Source organism: Perca fluviatilis, chromosome 1, assembly GCF_010015445.1.
Source record: "Perca fluviatilis chromosome 1, GENO_Pfluv_1.0, whole genome shotgun sequence".
Taxonomy (NCBI): domain Eukaryota; kingdom Metazoa; phylum Chordata; class Actinopteri; order Perciformes; family Percidae; genus Perca; species Perca fluviatilis.
Genome location: NC_053112.1, coordinates 26,034,467 through 26,050,776, shown reverse-complemented (window position 1 = coordinate 26,050,776; position 16,310 = coordinate 26,034,467). Strand labels below are relative to the sequence as shown.

General features: G+C 41.0%; 2 protein-coding genes and 1 pseudogene across 5 annotated transcripts in view; 1 reads left to right on the top strand and 2 right to left on the bottom strand.

Annotated features, from left to right (window-relative positions):
• uba6 (ubiquitin like modifier activating enzyme 6) overlaps positions 1-647 on the bottom strand; it is a 27,120-nt gene extending 26,473 nt beyond the window's left edge. The window contains exons 1-2 of the mRNA XM_039798576.1: positions 530-647; positions 1-13 (exon numbers count right to left, since the gene is read on the bottom strand). The exon at positions 1-13 is cut by the window's left edge and continues 74 nt beyond it. The gene's annotated coding sequence lies outside the window, so the exon portion shown is untranslated. The remainder of the gene's footprint in view (positions 14-529) is intronic.
• LOC120557800 lies at positions 145-3,369 on the top strand (annotated as a pseudogene).
• Positions 3,370-4,314: 945 nt separating this feature from the next.
• On the bottom strand, positions 4,315-15,187 carry LOC120560712 (zinc finger and BTB domain-containing protein 5). Of its 4 annotated transcripts, none has more exons than XM_039803492.1 (4): positions 15,133-15,187; positions 12,727-12,940; positions 11,648-12,484; positions 4,315-8,188 (listed from the first exon to the last, which is right to left on the bottom strand). In XM_039803492.1, the coding sequence occupies exons 1-4, from the start codon at positions 15,162-15,164 to the stop codon at positions 7,037-7,039; spliced, it is 2,235 nt and encodes a 744-aa protein (XP_039659426.1). In that variant the 5' UTR covers positions 15,165-15,187; the 3' UTR covers positions 4,315-7,036. The 4 variants fall into 4 exon arrangements, with proteins under 4 accessions (XP_039659426.1, XP_039659443.1, XP_039659435.1 ...); XM_039803509.1 differs by lacking the exon at positions 15,133-15,187 and adding an exon at positions 15,042-15,122; XM_039803501.1 differs by lacking the exon at positions 15,133-15,187 and adding an exon at positions 14,721-15,120.
• Between the last annotated feature and the right edge of the window lie 1,123 nt (positions 15,188-16,310).

The window sequence follows — 16,310 nt, the reverse complement described above, 5'->3', positions numbered from 1 at the left end:
TGAGATAACGCCTCTACCCACCAATTACCAAAAAAAAAAAGAAAAGAGTACAGACAGTGATTACCAAAGCCATAACATGTGATGGTTACCGGTAATAATCTAAAAACCAACGCCCTGTTGTAGGTTAACGTTAGCTAACGTTAAATGGCTAACTTACTAACGTTACTCTCAACTCTAGCTGTCAGCGTGCAAAGGTAAGGTGACTGCCTTGAGCCAATGACGTCACGTCTTCTAACAATCAAAGATCACGGTTAGCCACTAACTAATAACGCTGGTGGATTTTTTTTTAACCTGCTGTGCAACGCTCAACGTTAGCATCTACAGCTAGCTAGCAGTGAGTGCCACTGCTGCCTGGTGCCGGGAGGCGAGGACACTTGTCATAAACTCGTTAAAAGTGATGACACGTACGTTAGGCTACAAGTAACTGCCCAGGGTCGACAGCTGTTTTAGGTATTATCATTCTACCAATTAATATGAAAAATGCGTTGTGAATATTGTTAAAAGTAGACAAATAATAATACGTAGCTACCTGTCAGTATGCGCGACGAGCTAGAGCGAATGTCTTCTTCTTTGGGTTTTAACGCCAGCTTACATCCTCAAGGCTGAACTACTGCCATCTTCTGGAGTTAGTTAGTTAACTCCTGCAGGCCATGGAGCCATTGTCCCCATGTAGAGAGAAACCCTTATCTTACTGTAATCAAAGATCTTCTGTACTAATCATTTTATCCAAACTAAATACCCTCCAAAAAAAAAAAAAAATCCATGAGAGAAACGAGTGGTTCTTCTTCTTCGAATATCTAATACATGTACAATATTCAAAATACATAAATAAAATAGAATAAAATACTAATACTAATAATACAAATAATTAAATAAACTCATATATTCTCAATCATATTAATTTGTCTAAGATTACTGAAATAGTAGATTTCACACACTCATTTCTTGAGTTGACAGTATAGTATAATAGGCCCTATGCTCTATTGTTTGTTCTAAACTAAAGAGAAATGAAAGAAAGGTTTACTTGGGGGTGTACCCTGATACAATGTACGGATTAATGACATTAAAAGAGGTGTGAAAATAGGACAGAAACGGTTGCCATCCATAAACCATCCCATAAACGTTTCTGGATGATGAGCCTTGGGATGTTTTAGCCTCCCTCAACCAACATTTAAGAAGAAGTGGTACAGTCTCTTTCAGTCTGAGGAGAATCAGTCGTCGAGGAAGCAGTGTCTCTTAGAATTTCATGATGATACCGACAAAATTTTTTTTTTTTTTTTTTTTTTTTACCCGCAAGCTTTTTTTTTTTTTTTTAAAAAAAAACTATTTTTTTTTCCAAAACAGCGATATTGCTACGCAAACTTTTTTTTTTCATTTTATCTTCTTTTTTTTTTTCCCTTAACTTATTTTTATATTTTTTTCATTTTTTCTTTTAACTATTTTTCATTTTATTTTTATTTATTTTTTTTTTTATTATATTTTTTTTTTTTTTTTTTTTTTTTTACTTTTTTCTTTTTTTTTTTTTTTCTGTTTTTACTCCTTACCAAATTCACCTTCTTTCCTCTTTTTTTTTTTTTCTCTCTTTTTCCCCTCGCTTTTTTTTTACTCCTTTTTTTTTTTTACTTTTTTTTTTCCTTTTTTTTTTTTTTTTTTTTTTTTTTTTTCTTTTTTTTTTTTTTTTTTTTTTTTCCTTTTTTTTCTTTTTTTTTTTTTTTTTTTTTTGTGTACTTGCGTGACTGTCATGTGCGTATAAAGTTGTGTGTAACTTTGTGTTTTTATTTTAATTTGTTTTTTTTTCAGAGGAATCCGTGTGGGTTATACTCCTGATGTTCTGACCGATGCTGTGGCTGAGCTGACTGTGGCTCTGCTGCTCACTACCTCCAGGAGGCTCATAGAGGCCACACATGAAGCCAAGACGTAATGTCACACACACACACACACGCACACAGTCAAATCTATCCATGTATACAAACACACGCACACCCCCCTTTGGGGTCAAAGGTTAAATTAGTCCTCTTGTGTGGGGGGGGGGGGGGCAAGGGGGGGGCCCGCCCCCCCCCGCCCCCCGGGGTGCCTCGCCCCCCCGCAGGATTGGTGAGCATAGACTATCTGAAACACTACACACAACATGCACATTATCTTAACGATACTTTTACACTGTGTCTTTGTGCTCTAAGGTGTGGCTATCGCTGAGCGTCTGGCACCTTTCAAAGTAAAGAAGTTCATCTACACAGATGTGGCCCCCAGGCCTGAGCTGGCCAGTATCATTAATGCTGAGTATGGTAAGCATTATATATTTGTGGTCACAAAATTTTTTTTTATTGTTATAATCATATAACATATTAGTTATAATCATGCACAATGCATGCACCGTAAACAAGGTGGATGGTGAAGTGGTTTAATAATGATTTACTCCACTGGCTAGTAAAAGAGACCTTTCACATCCTGATTTCAGAGATACTCAATATGCTGGTATGTTGTTATTTTGAAGAAATTAAATAAGATGTAATGAGAATTTGCTGTCCGCCTTTTATTTTAATGTGATAACATCAATGGCACCGTCTCTTGTTCTAGTCTCTTTCAACGAGATGGCAAAGCAGTCAGATTTCCTGGCTGTGTGCTGTGCTTTAACACCGGAAACAAAGGAGATCTGCAACAAAGACCTCTTCTCCAAGATGAAAAACACCTCCATCTTTATCAACACAAGCAGGTACCCTTATCCTAAACACAAACACACACCAAATGAGTTTAACACATATTTTACAGAATATCTTTGTAATGAAAGACTTGACTAAGATGCACATCAAGTTTCCTCAAATCTGGCCATGAGTACATTATCTGTTTTTCCTGGCTGTTTGTAATTCTGGTCATTCTGTTGTGTCAGAGGTGGTGTGGTGAACCAGGAAGACCTGTATGAGGCTCTGTCCACTGGGCAGATTGCAGGAGCTGGGTTAGATGTCACTGTTCCTGAGCCCCTGCCCACAAGCCACCCACTCTTTACCCTCAAAAACTGCGGTGAGTCTCTCAGACTTATTAGGGCTTAAACTGCCTGAAAAATACATGGTATTCAAGTAACACTATTAAGGCCAACTTATCGTCACTGAGCTCACTTTTCACTGCCTATCTTTTTAAATTCTCTTCTCCCACAGTGATTCTCCCACATATTGCTAGTGCCTCTTATACTACCCGTAATGCCATGTCTGCCCTGGCAGCAAACAACCTCCTCCTCGGCCTGCGGGGTGAGAAGATGATCAAAGAACTCAAACTGTAAGAATAAACTGGTCCACTCCGGCTGATTACTGGACCATCACTTCAACTCATAATTATTCTTTAGAAGATTAAAATAAAACCACAACTTGAAGTTTTTAATGGTATGCATCCTTATTTGCTTACGTTTTAATTCCTCAGTCAACTCAACATGAACATTAACATTACATTTTGTCTTATTTTTGTATAACCTCTGTGCCACTTCAGCTCATATTTCATAAAAATGTCAACAGCAACAAAACTTGAATTTCAATGTTTTTTTATTCAGTCTATACGACAACTGAACATACTCTACAATCTTCATAGCCTTCAACAGTAAAGAGACAAACATACAATTATTCCTCCCATGGTTACACTATATTAGGTATACAGAAGAAAACACAGAAACACTTCAGATTTGGCATATCAACAAAAGCCCAGCTTTTCAAGCTAGAGAGCATAAGGCAGTGACTTTCATAATCAATTTAGGCCTTTTAATGTATTTTAACATTTGGCATATTCATACAGGGGTAATACAGTCAGTGCATTTTTCAGAGATTCACATGACTTATTTATGCAACAGCGAAGACAGCACCAAAATAATCTTTAAAGCATAACTCTCACCAAAATGCAACCTAGGGTCTTTTTGTGAATGTATCCGAGTCAAACTTTCGTTTAAAAGCATATTTAGTACGGAAGCGGCACTTTTAAGATTTACTGTATTTTCAGTCAAATGGCCTTTTGAATGGGAGTGCTAGGGGCACTTTTATGCTAGCCTCAAAATCAACAACAAGAGCTACGGTGAGTTGTTAAAAACCTTTCTTTTTAGTAAACTCTGGGTACACAAACAATGTTGTCAGTGCTTTCGTTAAGGTGTAGAGCCCCTGGTGATACTTCGAGCAAAGTTTCGTGTTGTGTCGAGCCTTCTTAGTGTTTTAAAAATAGCGATTTTGAGGCTAGCATAAAAGTGCCCCTAGCACTCCCATTCAAAAGGCCATTTGACCGAAAAACGAAAATACAGTAAATCTTAAAAGTGCCGCTTCCGTCCTAAATATGCTTTTAAACGAAAGTTTGACTCAAGTACATTCACAAAAAGACCCTAGGTTGCATTTTGGCAAGAGTTACGCTTTAACAGACCACTGCGTGGAAGCCATTTCTCCCCTACAACTCTGTATTTCTCAAGAGCATATCCCTCGTTCCAGAGCGTGGAGGAGGCTGGATGTGAGTAAGCAACAAAGAGGAACAGATTTTAGATCAGTGATCATTTTAAATTCGGTGGCCAAGCTTCAACGACTTTACTATTGATTCCACGGTGTCAAGAATTACAGGGCAAACGGTTGGCTAACTTATGTTTACAGGGCAAACAGGGCGATTATTCTTCTGATGTAAAAAAGTCAAGATTACCCATTAACATAAAAGACATGTCATTTTGTACGGGCTAACAGTGTAATAATGACTGTACAGTACAATAAGGTGCCGACTAGAAATTAAAGCAATGACAATGTGTTTCTCATTGGAAGATGACGCAACACAGCAAGCAATTAAGCATACACAAAGGCAAACATGTATTTTTTTCATTTTGGTTCATAAAACAGAACTCAAACAGAACACTGCATGAACACTGATTTCAATCAACCAACGGTCTCGTAATGAAGCCGCTCTCATTCACAACAATGCAGGAGTCAGGCAAATCCGTCTTATCTGTCATTTTCTATGAGCTGCAAATTTTGATTCCTTCACAGCATGTCTGTTATCTTTAAATCTTACACAACTCGCCAATTGAAACATAGTTATCATACCTACAGTAACCAAGTTACAGGTAGACTTTACATGACATACAAAACAGTTAAAACTCCTGAAATGAACATAAAAAAAATTACAGGAGACCCTGTCAAATTATTTTCTTAATTTTTGTGTATTTGCATTTCACAAACTGTGGAAATCATGTGTTATAGCTCACCTGCCAGCAAAAATGCTACAACCTTTAGCTTGCAAACTCATCCTGATGGTTCTGTAAAGAAGCAAATAACCCCGAGAGCTGGTAGAGTTGGATAATTGCAAAACAGCAAAGTTTTCACATAGTTCAACATTCTAGTAAACATATTATAAAAAGAACGATTTGTCTAAGTGCTTTTGTAAAAGATGCAACATTAGATGTATAAAGAGACATGTATAAAGCACTGACATCAAGTACAGTAGCAAACTTATACACAGTTTTTAGTTCTTTAAGAGTTGTTTTGTCTCTCCGCCAAGAGAAATATGATTAAATCAAGCACAAATGTGTAATATTTACATTTCTAAAGCACTTTTCAACACATGCTGAACCTCAGCAAACTAGACATTTTTCTTCAGACAACACTGCCTTTCAGCGAAAACTTCATTACCCTTTTAATAAACAGACACACAACAACACCGGCGACCAGGGAAACTTTGCTAATGTCTGGACGGTCAGTACACTTGTTGAACCACAGCTGAAATGTTCACAGTTCACAGTCAGTAACCAATAAGACGGGAAAGTCGCTAAATACCATATTTTATACAATTGAAAATCACAACAAATGTGCAAGTCTTGCACATCATGACACAAAATAAGGTGCATTTACAGCGCATTTTCCTGTGAAGTTGTTATCTCGGTAATAAAATGGCGATATAATGCAAAAAATGCTGCAAGGCCCAGTGAATGCAGATTTTTTCCAGCTTTTAATAAAACCATGCTCCAAGTTGACACAATTTTAACTGAGCTCAGCAACACTTCTGACGATGGTAATTCAAAGGTGTTGGACTGAAAGGTAACTACAGAGGACAAACACTGACCTGACTTGATGGTTGAATATGCATAACTATCCATTATCAGCTATTGAGAAAGGTTGAACTGTTGGTTGAACTTGCAAAAAGTGACAGATTTCAGCATTACATCGGCCCACCTCACAGGACTAAATCTTTCCACCTTTTTGTACAGCAGACTATCAAGAGCACACAACCATCAACAGTTTTGAGTACTTACAGGCATTATATCTGGCGCACAAACTGAATCTGAATCAGTTAGTCCTGTCTATAGGACTGCCTTGCACAGAACAAGGCACAGTCTGATGTGGGATGCTGCTACATGTTTTACAAATGCGCGATTACAAATCGACACATAAGCACAATATTTTACATAATATTTGTTCTTAATGTTGGTGCTGCACAGCTGCCTGTCATCTGCAAACACTATCACAGAGACTCAATTTTGCTTCAATGAGCGTACCATAAACTACAGATGTTCAGCAATGAGGAATCAACAGAACTAAATTTCACTTAACAGCAAGAGGGCCCACATGATACCTTTTAGAAAGACAATTAAGCTCACAGTGTAGCGGCTTTCAAAAAGCCTAGACTGGCCATATTATGCGAAGTCCGTAGGCTGCATGCATTGACACTGATGGAAAATCCTCATAACACACTTATGATTACAACAGGGGAGTATACAGTGTATATGCATGGTTCTCTGTGACGAATCCATTGTAACAAATGTGGCCCCTTTGCATGTCCTGCATCCCTATAATCTTTCTAAATGTGTTTACAATAACTTTAGCTGACTTGACAGCGTGGGTCTCTCCTGCAAAAGAAGATGTATGATTACATTATCATCCCTATCTTTGGTCTGCCATCAGGACAGAACAGCTGATCAGATCCAGCTGCTCTGTCACAGCTTCAGAAAAATCTAAACATCTTTTGGGATTTTAAATACAGCCCATCACTGATTCCTAATGTATTCATCCGGTCGCCCCGCCGCACTGTGACCTCAGTCCTACAGCAGGGCATTGGACATGTTACTGTTCTGCCAGCGCAAACAGGTGGTCTTGCAATGCTTATACAGGTGAGAGGACTGGCTGAAGCGCTTTCCACACTTGAGACATGCGTAGGGCTTCTCTCCTGTGTGGACGCGGATGTGTTTCTTGCAGTCAGTCAGGGTGAGGAAGGTTTTGCAGCAGATTTTACAGGCATATTTCCGAGCTCCCTCAACCACCAAGACGTTATGCTCCGACAGAGCCTTCTTGCACTTTGACAGGACGTCTGCTGAAGCTCGGGTCAGCTGAGGGGGGAGGGAGGTGGGCCTGCCATTGTTCATCTCATATCCACCGCTCTCGTTTAGAAGCAGAGGACTTGCCAGACTTGAGGAGGAAGAGGCAGCATCCTGGAGAACACCACCCACTCCTTCTTCTCCTCCTCCTCCCATGCCAGCGGTCATTTTCGGAGCAATACGTCTGTAACCGGGGTAACCCAGAGCAGCGGCGGTCACTCCCCCTGCTCCTCGTGACGGTCGCCCCAGGGAGTGAAGACCTAGACTAGAGCGCTGGAAGTCCAAACCAAAGGGATCTCCCCCTCCACCCCCTCCACGCCCTGAACTACCACTTTCCCCACTTCCTCTAGGGTTCCCTAAACCATCATGCAGGGGGCGGAGGAACAGAGAATCCGCGTGTAGGTTGTCTCCAAAACTGTTGCGACTCTCGCCACTGAGCGGACCAGACTTCAGAAGAGAGGAAGACGCGGAGCCTGATGAACCAGCAGCTTCCTGTCTGAGCAGGAAGTGGTGTGCTACTGCATCGCCAGTTGTTGTGTTGGGGAGGTCATCCTCTCCAGCTACCAACCCTGCCCCGCCACGCCCAAAATCCTTAGGGCTGAGGAAGCTAGATATGCTAAAACCAGGTTTGGCACCCAGTCCGCTATTACAGCCAAAACTTCCTTCGACTCCGGCGCCACCTCCCATGCTGCCCTTGAGGAGCGGCTGCAGCAGAGAGTCCGAGCTGTGTTGGGGCTCAGCGGTGAAGCTGCGGTCACTGCTCTCTGGGCTCAGCTCCGCCTTCTCCTCCTCCTGGCCCCCGGACTCAGCCTGCGATGTCACGTCACTGATTTCATCAGTCGGCTCAGGTGAACTTAGCGGCTCTCGTTTAACCACCACCTATGTGGAGCAAAGGAGGAGTTTCGTCTCAGGCTGAAGGAGATTTACATTCTTTAGACAGCGGCTGAAGTAGAGCAGCATGATTTTACATGTACATGCACAATCCTTTTGGGATTGTCAGTAAGCCTCATTCAAGAACTTGTACAAACAGATTTTTTAATCTTTAATGGCACATATGAGTGATTTAAGAAAACTCACATTCACAGTTACCTAAATATTTAGTTAACAAGCTTCCAATAAATATTTGACTTAAATCCAAATGTGATTTATCTTTCTGTTTATTGTTTAGTTTAGAGCCAGGAATTTTCTAATTTATTTCACATTTTTTCTCTATTATCTACCTACAAGCTTCCGTTTTATCAGTAGTTTAGTTCATTTTGTGAAAAGAATTCTAGTTAAATTAAATATTAAGTGACGAGGTAGAATGAAATGAATGCATTTGGTAATACCTTGTCATTTGCAAGTGCGGTCATCATTTCAAGTGTTAGCCAGTGGGAAAAAACACTTGTTTGACTTAAGAATTATAATACATTAATCTAAATAAATGTGCAGTTTAAATAGGTTACAACATTAACATTCTGTTCACCATATCATCACCATGTCTTGCAGATTTACTGAAAGGTTTGAGAGCATTTCACACTGTGAAAGCTGCCTCAGGGTCTTTACACAAGTCGCCTTCCCAGGGATCATCCTCTGTTGCACCAGGCAGTGTTCCATCTTCACCTACGTTGTGATTTGCTTTTATCCATCTCCATGACTGGCATGTCCCCTTGACTGTTTTGCTTTGGCAAAATGTTTTTTTAAGCACCTAACTTAATGTCAAATCATATCTGTTACAGTACAGCGCTGCTCTGATGACATGTGAAGCTGTATCAATATTATTATACAGCTGCCAACTACGTATTATATTCTAATTTGTTTTGGGTCCCATAACACGACTACTGACACTGCTGAATTCCAACAGCAGGACTTGAAGCTATGCTGTGTGTGACGTTCTTCTTTGTACTCGGGCCATGCATTATGCACATGATCAAATCTCACGAATACGCACCTGCTCACTAACGGGTGGCATTTATCAGGTAGAAATAGGGAATTTATGACAACAGGTTTGTGCAGTTAAGAGTTTTAAAGGGGTGATAGAATGATTATATAGGGTATTTTACACTGTTCCTTAAGGTCTCCTAATGGGGTATGTAACATTGGTTGGGCTGAAAATTGCTCGAATGCTATTTTATTAGGCCCTTAACTACCCTGTGGATATGGCTCTATTTGGAACAAGAGCTTTTCTTCCAAATATGGTATGCTAATGAATATTCAGAATGAGCTACACGCTGATTGGTTTGAGCAAACTACATAGAAACATATGGGAGACTTGGCAGCAGGCCTCATATTTCAGACACTGCAAAGTTATACATTGTTTGTCGGGCTATTTCGTTATTAAATTCACTTCTGAGACTTTTTTAAGCGAGAAATCAACTATATAAACCTCAAATATGGGCCGTTTTACGAAAATTGATGGCTAATTGCAAATTTGGTAAGACTCGCCGCCCGGGCTGCCTTCCTTCACAGACCCCGGCCTGCTATGAGGTACTTGGAGCTCCGTCACGGTTAGCAGCCCACAGCAGGGACTACCAACACCGCTGCCCTGACAGAGCTCCAGGGCCTTCAACTCCTCTCTTCCTGCTAGCTAAATGGCCCGTTGTGTGAGAGTGAGAGCGCGGTCAGCGAGCTTGTTACACCAGCAATCTGTTACCACATGTTACACACATGTCACGCCACTTATACAAAATCTAACTAAAGGTTTTATAAAGCTAACAACGGTGTCCGATTTCAAGTTAATTAATATTTGTGAAGACAAAGTGTTTCGTTAGCTGCGACTGTCCCTTCAATCCTAGCTATGTGTAGCTACAAATCACGGATAGTTAGCTTCCTTTTCGCCTTAATTCGAGTATATTTAAAGTTTGAATTTCATCACGCCACTTACACAACATCTAACTATATGTCTTATAAACCTAACAACGATGTCCGATTTCAAGTTAATATTTGTGAAGACTAGCTAGCTGTTTCGTTAGCTGTGACTGTCCCTTCAATCCTAGCTACAAACCACGGATAGTTAGCCTCCTTTTCGCCTTAATTCGAGTATATTTACAGTTTGAATTTCGTCACGCCACTTACACAACATCTAACTATATGTCTTATAAACCTAACAACGGTGTCCGGTTTCAAGTTAATATTTGTGAAGACTAGCTAGCTATGTGTTTCGTTAGCTGTGACTGTCCCTTCAATCCTAGCTACAAATCACGGATAGTTAGCTTCCTTTTCGCCTTAATTCGAGTATATTTACAGTTTGAATTTCATCACGCCACTTACACAACATCTAACTAAATGTCTTATAAACCTAACAACGGTGTCCGATTTCAAGTTAATGAATTTTTGTGAATTCCAGAGGAATTCTAAGAGGATGCTAGCTAGCTCTCATTGATAGAGCTCCATCCAGCAGCAGGCTCTATCAATGAGACTCATGGACAAGCGGCGTTTATTTCCCCAATCGTTTGTTTAAATAACTCAACACATTATAATTACACACATTAAAAGAGTAACTGGAACCTGTGGTAAGAGAATGCTGGCGTAACAAGCTCGCTGACCGCACTTTCACTCACATACACCGGGCATTTAGCTAGCAGGAAGAGGGGAGTTGGAGGCCCTGGAGCTCTGTCAGAGCAGCGGCGTTTCGTAGCCCAAAACGGTGACTTTGCGCGGGTATGGAGTGCTGTGGGCTGCCAGCCGTGACTGAGCTCCATCTACCTCACAGCAGGCCCGGGTCTGTGAAGGAAGGCAGGCCAGGCAGCGAGGCAGCACCAGCCTCTGAACTCCGACACACAGTCGGACAAAATTTGCAATTAGACAATTTTCGTAAAACGGCCCATATTTGACCTTTACATAGTTGATTTATCGCATAAAAAAGTCTCAGAAGTGAATTTAATGGTAAAATAGCATATGAACAATGTATACAATTTCTGAGATCTGCACGACCTAGATTCAGAAGACTAACTGATCTCAGGTCAGTTGTGTAGCCTATGCAAATGTTGGGGCGTGACAAAGAGAAAGACTAGAGCCAAATGAGGAGGAGCCGCAATAGTTGACGTCAACTATGGGGCTCGTTGAGATTCGCCCGTTTTCAGAGGCAGTTTCAAATAGTGAGATTTGCAGAGAAAAGAGGTGTCAATGGGATTTAGAGGTTCTATGTATGTCCTAGTTACCCACTAAGCTGTCATTATTCAACTATGACAAGGTAAAATCAGTTTTGCATTCTATCACCCCTTTAAGAATCTGACTTAGAACGCACATACGAGCAAACCTCATCAAATTAAAGTACGAGATTTAGGATACAAATGTTCCATGCGGCTTAACGAGAGTTACTTACTATGTCAACAACAATAAATCCGGCTACAACTTTACCTTCTGTTCCTGTTCTTCTGCCTCCTCCTCCTCGGTCCCCGATTTGTTCTTCCCACCTGCTCTGTTGACCTGGTGGTCCTGGTCTTCCATGTCCTCTTCCTTCCTCACCCCTCCCTGCATTCTACTCAAGTCCTCCTCCTCACAATGCCCACTGTCTGACTGGCTGGGCATCTGAGGATCATCTGACACTCCTACTAGCCCAGTGATAGCGGCATCCAATTTGGATTCATCCTCCATCTTGTGGGAGTCGGGGGAGAGTAGTGCTCCTTCTTCTCGCTCTACGCTCAGCCCTGCTTCTCCTAACAGCCCTAAGTTAGGAGCCGAGGTGCGCTGCCTTTGCCTGGGTCTCTCCTCTGACAGGGCCAGGGAGGGCTTGCGTTTTTGGAAGCGTCGGATTGGGAAGGAGGCTCTCTGGTCAACCCCACTACTGCCAACTACATTTCCAACTCTGTCCTCCTCCATCCCACCCAAAGCAGAGCTCACCAAGCTAAGCCCCAGCTGCTGCAAGAGGAAGGAGCGCTGCAACTTGGATGTGGCCGTGCTTGCTGCGAGGTTAGCATTGGCTGCTAGAGTAGGGTTCACTGCTAAATCTGCTACTTGCTGCTGCTGCCTGTGCCTCTGCTGCTCCAGCTGAGGGTGATGATGGGTGCTTCTGTCGGACGAGGGGGACATGGGCAGGGTGCGCGTGGTCAGGTAGTGTTTGCAGGCCTTGACTACGTTGTTGAGGTGCAGATGTGAGGCTGCAAGGAGCATATCCATGACATTGCTCTCCCCCAGCATCAGTGTTGAGGTGTACATCATGTCCACCAGAGCAGCAAAAGCTTCAGCTGTCACCACCTGCAAGTACACAGGAAGTTGATTCATCTTGTTGCCACTATTTGAAACAGTAGCAACACAGAGTTAAACAAAAATCAGTTTTTACTTTAAAACTATCACTTCTATGATTATCTGAAGTTGAAGACTCACTCTCTCCTCAACTCCTACCTCTGATCACCATCAAAGTCATCCATTCATGACTACAAACATGAATGTACAGTAATGAATGCCCTCTTTTTTCACAGTATTATTAAGTTCCTAACCTCGCTGTCCAATTGGATCATGTTCATGCTAGCATCTCCCTCTGCAACCGTAAACAGGGCTCTGAAGTGGGTGCTGCAGGCTGCCAGCACCGAGCGGTGGGCCTTGAAGTGTCTGCTGCCCACCACGATAACACAGTCGCACAGCTGACCGTGGACACGCTGATAGTTGAGCTGCTGAAAGATCTGCTGGAAGTGGCCCGGGAAATCCATGGTCCTAAAGACAGAGGCAGGCAAAGGTTGAAGGCGGATAAGCGGGTAGAGGGAAAATTTTTTTTTTTTAAAGCAAAGCTGATGCAATTAGTCAATGGATATTTATCGACAGCAGTTTTGATAAAGGTTTAAATCATTTGTCGAAAAAAGCCAAACATTTAATGATTTGTCATAGAAAACTGAACATATTTGTGTTTAGATTGTTGGTAGGACAAAACAAGCAGTTTGAAGAAAACACATTTGAGCTCTGGGAAACAGTGATAAGCATTTTTCACTATTTTCTGATATTTCATAAACTAAATGATCAACTGATTAATTGGTTAACCATGCACAGATTAACTGATAAATAAAATATGTTAGTTACAGCTTTAGATAGTGTAAAGATGATGGTGGCCTTATGAGGGTATGTACAGGATAGATGGAAATAAAGGTGGGGTTCGAGTGAGGTTTTACACAGATGATGGTTGTGTGCCACTTTTGTTTGTGAAGGTGTTGATAATGTTATTTGGGCACAGTGACAAAATAACCAAAAACTGAGATGGGGTGAAAACAGGCATACAGTAAGTGGTGGCGGTCCTACAGATTTAGAATAGAACTTCGTTGTCATTGTCACTTGTACAACGGAATTTTCCAAGTATTGACCCGGCAGTGCGTCATTCATAAGATATAACCAAAAGTAGTAAAAAAAGAATAAAATGATACATATATATACATACATACATACATACATACAGGCATTCATACCTGCATACATACACAGCGGCATCAACAGGCATACATACATACACATTCACACTTATTGCGCAATCCCTCAATTAACTATCAGTTCAGTTCAATTTAGCAGCATCGGTTTAGGTATTGCAGTTGGGTAAAAACTGTTTTTGAATCTAGCTATTTGTTTTTGCCCTGATGGATCTGTACCGTCTGCCTGACGGTAGCAGTTCGAACAGGGGGTGGCCTGGGTGGGAGGTGTCCTTTAGAATGTTCTGGACTTTTCTGAGACAGCGGGAACTGTGTCGCTAGTTCTTCCAGTGAGGAAGAGAGAGGGCAGCCGGCGATCTTCTGTGCGGTGTTTAATGACCCTTTGGAGCGCTTTCCTCTGAGCCACTGTGCAGTTGTTGAACCACACGCACATGCAGTATGTCAAAATGCTCTCTATGGAGGCTCGGTAGAAGGACACCAGCAGTCTCTGTGTGATGTTGTTTCTCATGAGTACTCTCAAGAAATACAGTCTCTGCTGGGCCTTTTTCTGCAGCTCAGAGGTGCTCTTACTCCAGGTCAGGCCCTCCTCAATGTGGACTCCAAGGAAGCGGAAGTCCGCCACCCTCCCCGCTGATGATTAGTGTTATAATGTCCGCTTTCTTTCTCCTGTAGAGAATTATTATGAGCTCCTTGGTCTTTGGGGTATTCAGGAGAAAGCAGATAAAGAGGGCCTAACCTTACACAAATTCCAGTGAAATAGTTAATGTGCTCCCAGAACAAGGTTTTACAGTGGCTGAATTCCTTGCTATTGTTGCTAAGTTGCTGTGAAATAACTTGTACTTTAGCTAACGTTACTGCCAACTGTTTACTGTTGCTTAAGATATCAGGTTTACCGTGGCAACCGCAATGGCAACACAGCAGCTACTACAGGGCATAACGTTAGCCGCGGAGTGCAACGTTTCTCTGCAGTTTAATACCGTTAGCTAGATAAGAAGTCTAGATTGGCTAACACATGACCAGCTAAATTAGCATATCATTCTATTGTTAAGACGGTGAGATAAGAGAGCCAATAATAACATTACCTTGAATTTCTCAAAGCGTAGCTAGCAGAATCAATAGGCCTTGACCAGAAACTGACGAGGCTAAAGTTAGCTAGCTACAGCAGAAGCAGCAACTTAGCATACGGTCACCTAGCTTGGACCGCTTGTTTGTATCGAAGCAGCTTTTACCCCCATCAAAGGTAGCAATAGCTGGGTAACATTTCTGCTGCTACATCCCACGTCCCCTTCGGTTTTGGCTATGGTGGCGAAAGCTGCCAGGGATGTGAGCTCACGGTGACCGTCTGTCAGTGTAACCCCCAGGCACAGTCAGATAAAACATCTATTAATAAAACAAGTACTGACTGTTAATCTCTATGCGGGTCCGATATGCTTGTTATCATTTCTAAAAAAAAAAATGTATCACACTCAGACGGGTTTTCCCAACCAGACTCACAGGGTGGCGCTGTGCTTCACTTTAATGTCCATGACATGACATCCGCCGAGGTGAATTAAGGGCTGCAACTATACGTTACACCCACAGGGGGCCGCTGTTTCTCAGAGTCTGTGTATCCAAAGATTATAGAGAGGGTCAAGATGAAGATTATAGAGTGTCAATCAGAATCAAAATCAGCTTTAATGTCCAAGTAAACACGTACAAGGAATTTGACTCGGTCTCTTGAGTTTTTGTTGCTTTCAATGTACTATATATATACTGTATATGTACTACTACTAAAAACAAGGACTGGCTAAAAACAAAGTGGATGCGTGGTGTTACAGGGTTATTGCACAAGCAAGATGTTTACCCTGTGGAAAAACATTCTGCTACTGTCTTCTTATGTGTAAACTTGTATTTTATGATTGCCCGTTATCAGTTTGGGACAGATATACATGGATTTATTTTCAATAGAACTATATCAAAACTTGTAGGCTATGTAACAATAACTCTTTATCTCAATATTTTAATGGATAAATTTCACATGAAGATGATACTGTATATTTGGTGGTCAATATAATATATGTTCATGGGAGCAATATCTAGTGTGTGGACTCTATTTTTCTGTCTTTTACATGGTTTTCTGTCCAGCACCTAGTATTTATTGTCTGGATGTGCAAGCTTTTGTAAACCTTTTTACATTTTAAATAGGCCCACACAAAATACACTTCTTAAGTCTTCCCCTAAATGGCTTTCATAGTGTATGATATGTAGATTATTGCAGACAAAAAAACTATCAAAGAGTAGAGTATGTACATTGTACATAATTGTGTTATTAGTGTTTTTGTATTTAAAGTTGTATGATGATTCCCCTGAATAATTGTTACTTATTTATTACTACTGTTTTTTTTTTCTTTCTTTTTTGACTTACTGTTTATTGGGTAGATATTTGTTTACAATTATTATTATGTACTTTTTTCTAGGATCTTTTTAGATATTTCATATTTTGGAATTAAGTTTGTGTAGACCTAATGCACTGATCTAGCTGTTGAATTATGTTTGCTGATATATTTAAATTTAAAAAACGGCTTTCTAATATGAATACTAGCATTTATACAAAGTATTAATAATAATGTAATGGGGTAATATAAAAGCTTAAGAATTGCAGCTACTGAAACAAATTTCACAAAGTGGTTTAA

Excerpts from the sequence above, each read along its gene's own strand:
- LOC120560712 (XM_039803492.1), bottom strand. The coding sequence starts at position 15,164 with ATGGACATTAAAGTGAAGCACAGCGCCACCCT. Across the intron at positions 12,485-12,726 it reads TGATCCAATTGGACAGCGAG|GTGGTGACAGCTGAAGCTTT; the intron begins GTTAGGAACTTA and ends GTGTACTTGCAG. Across the intron at positions 8,189-11,647 it reads CAGAAGAACAGGAACAGAAG|GTGGTGGTTAAACGAGAGCC; the intron begins GTAAAGTTGTAG and ends TGCTCCACATAG.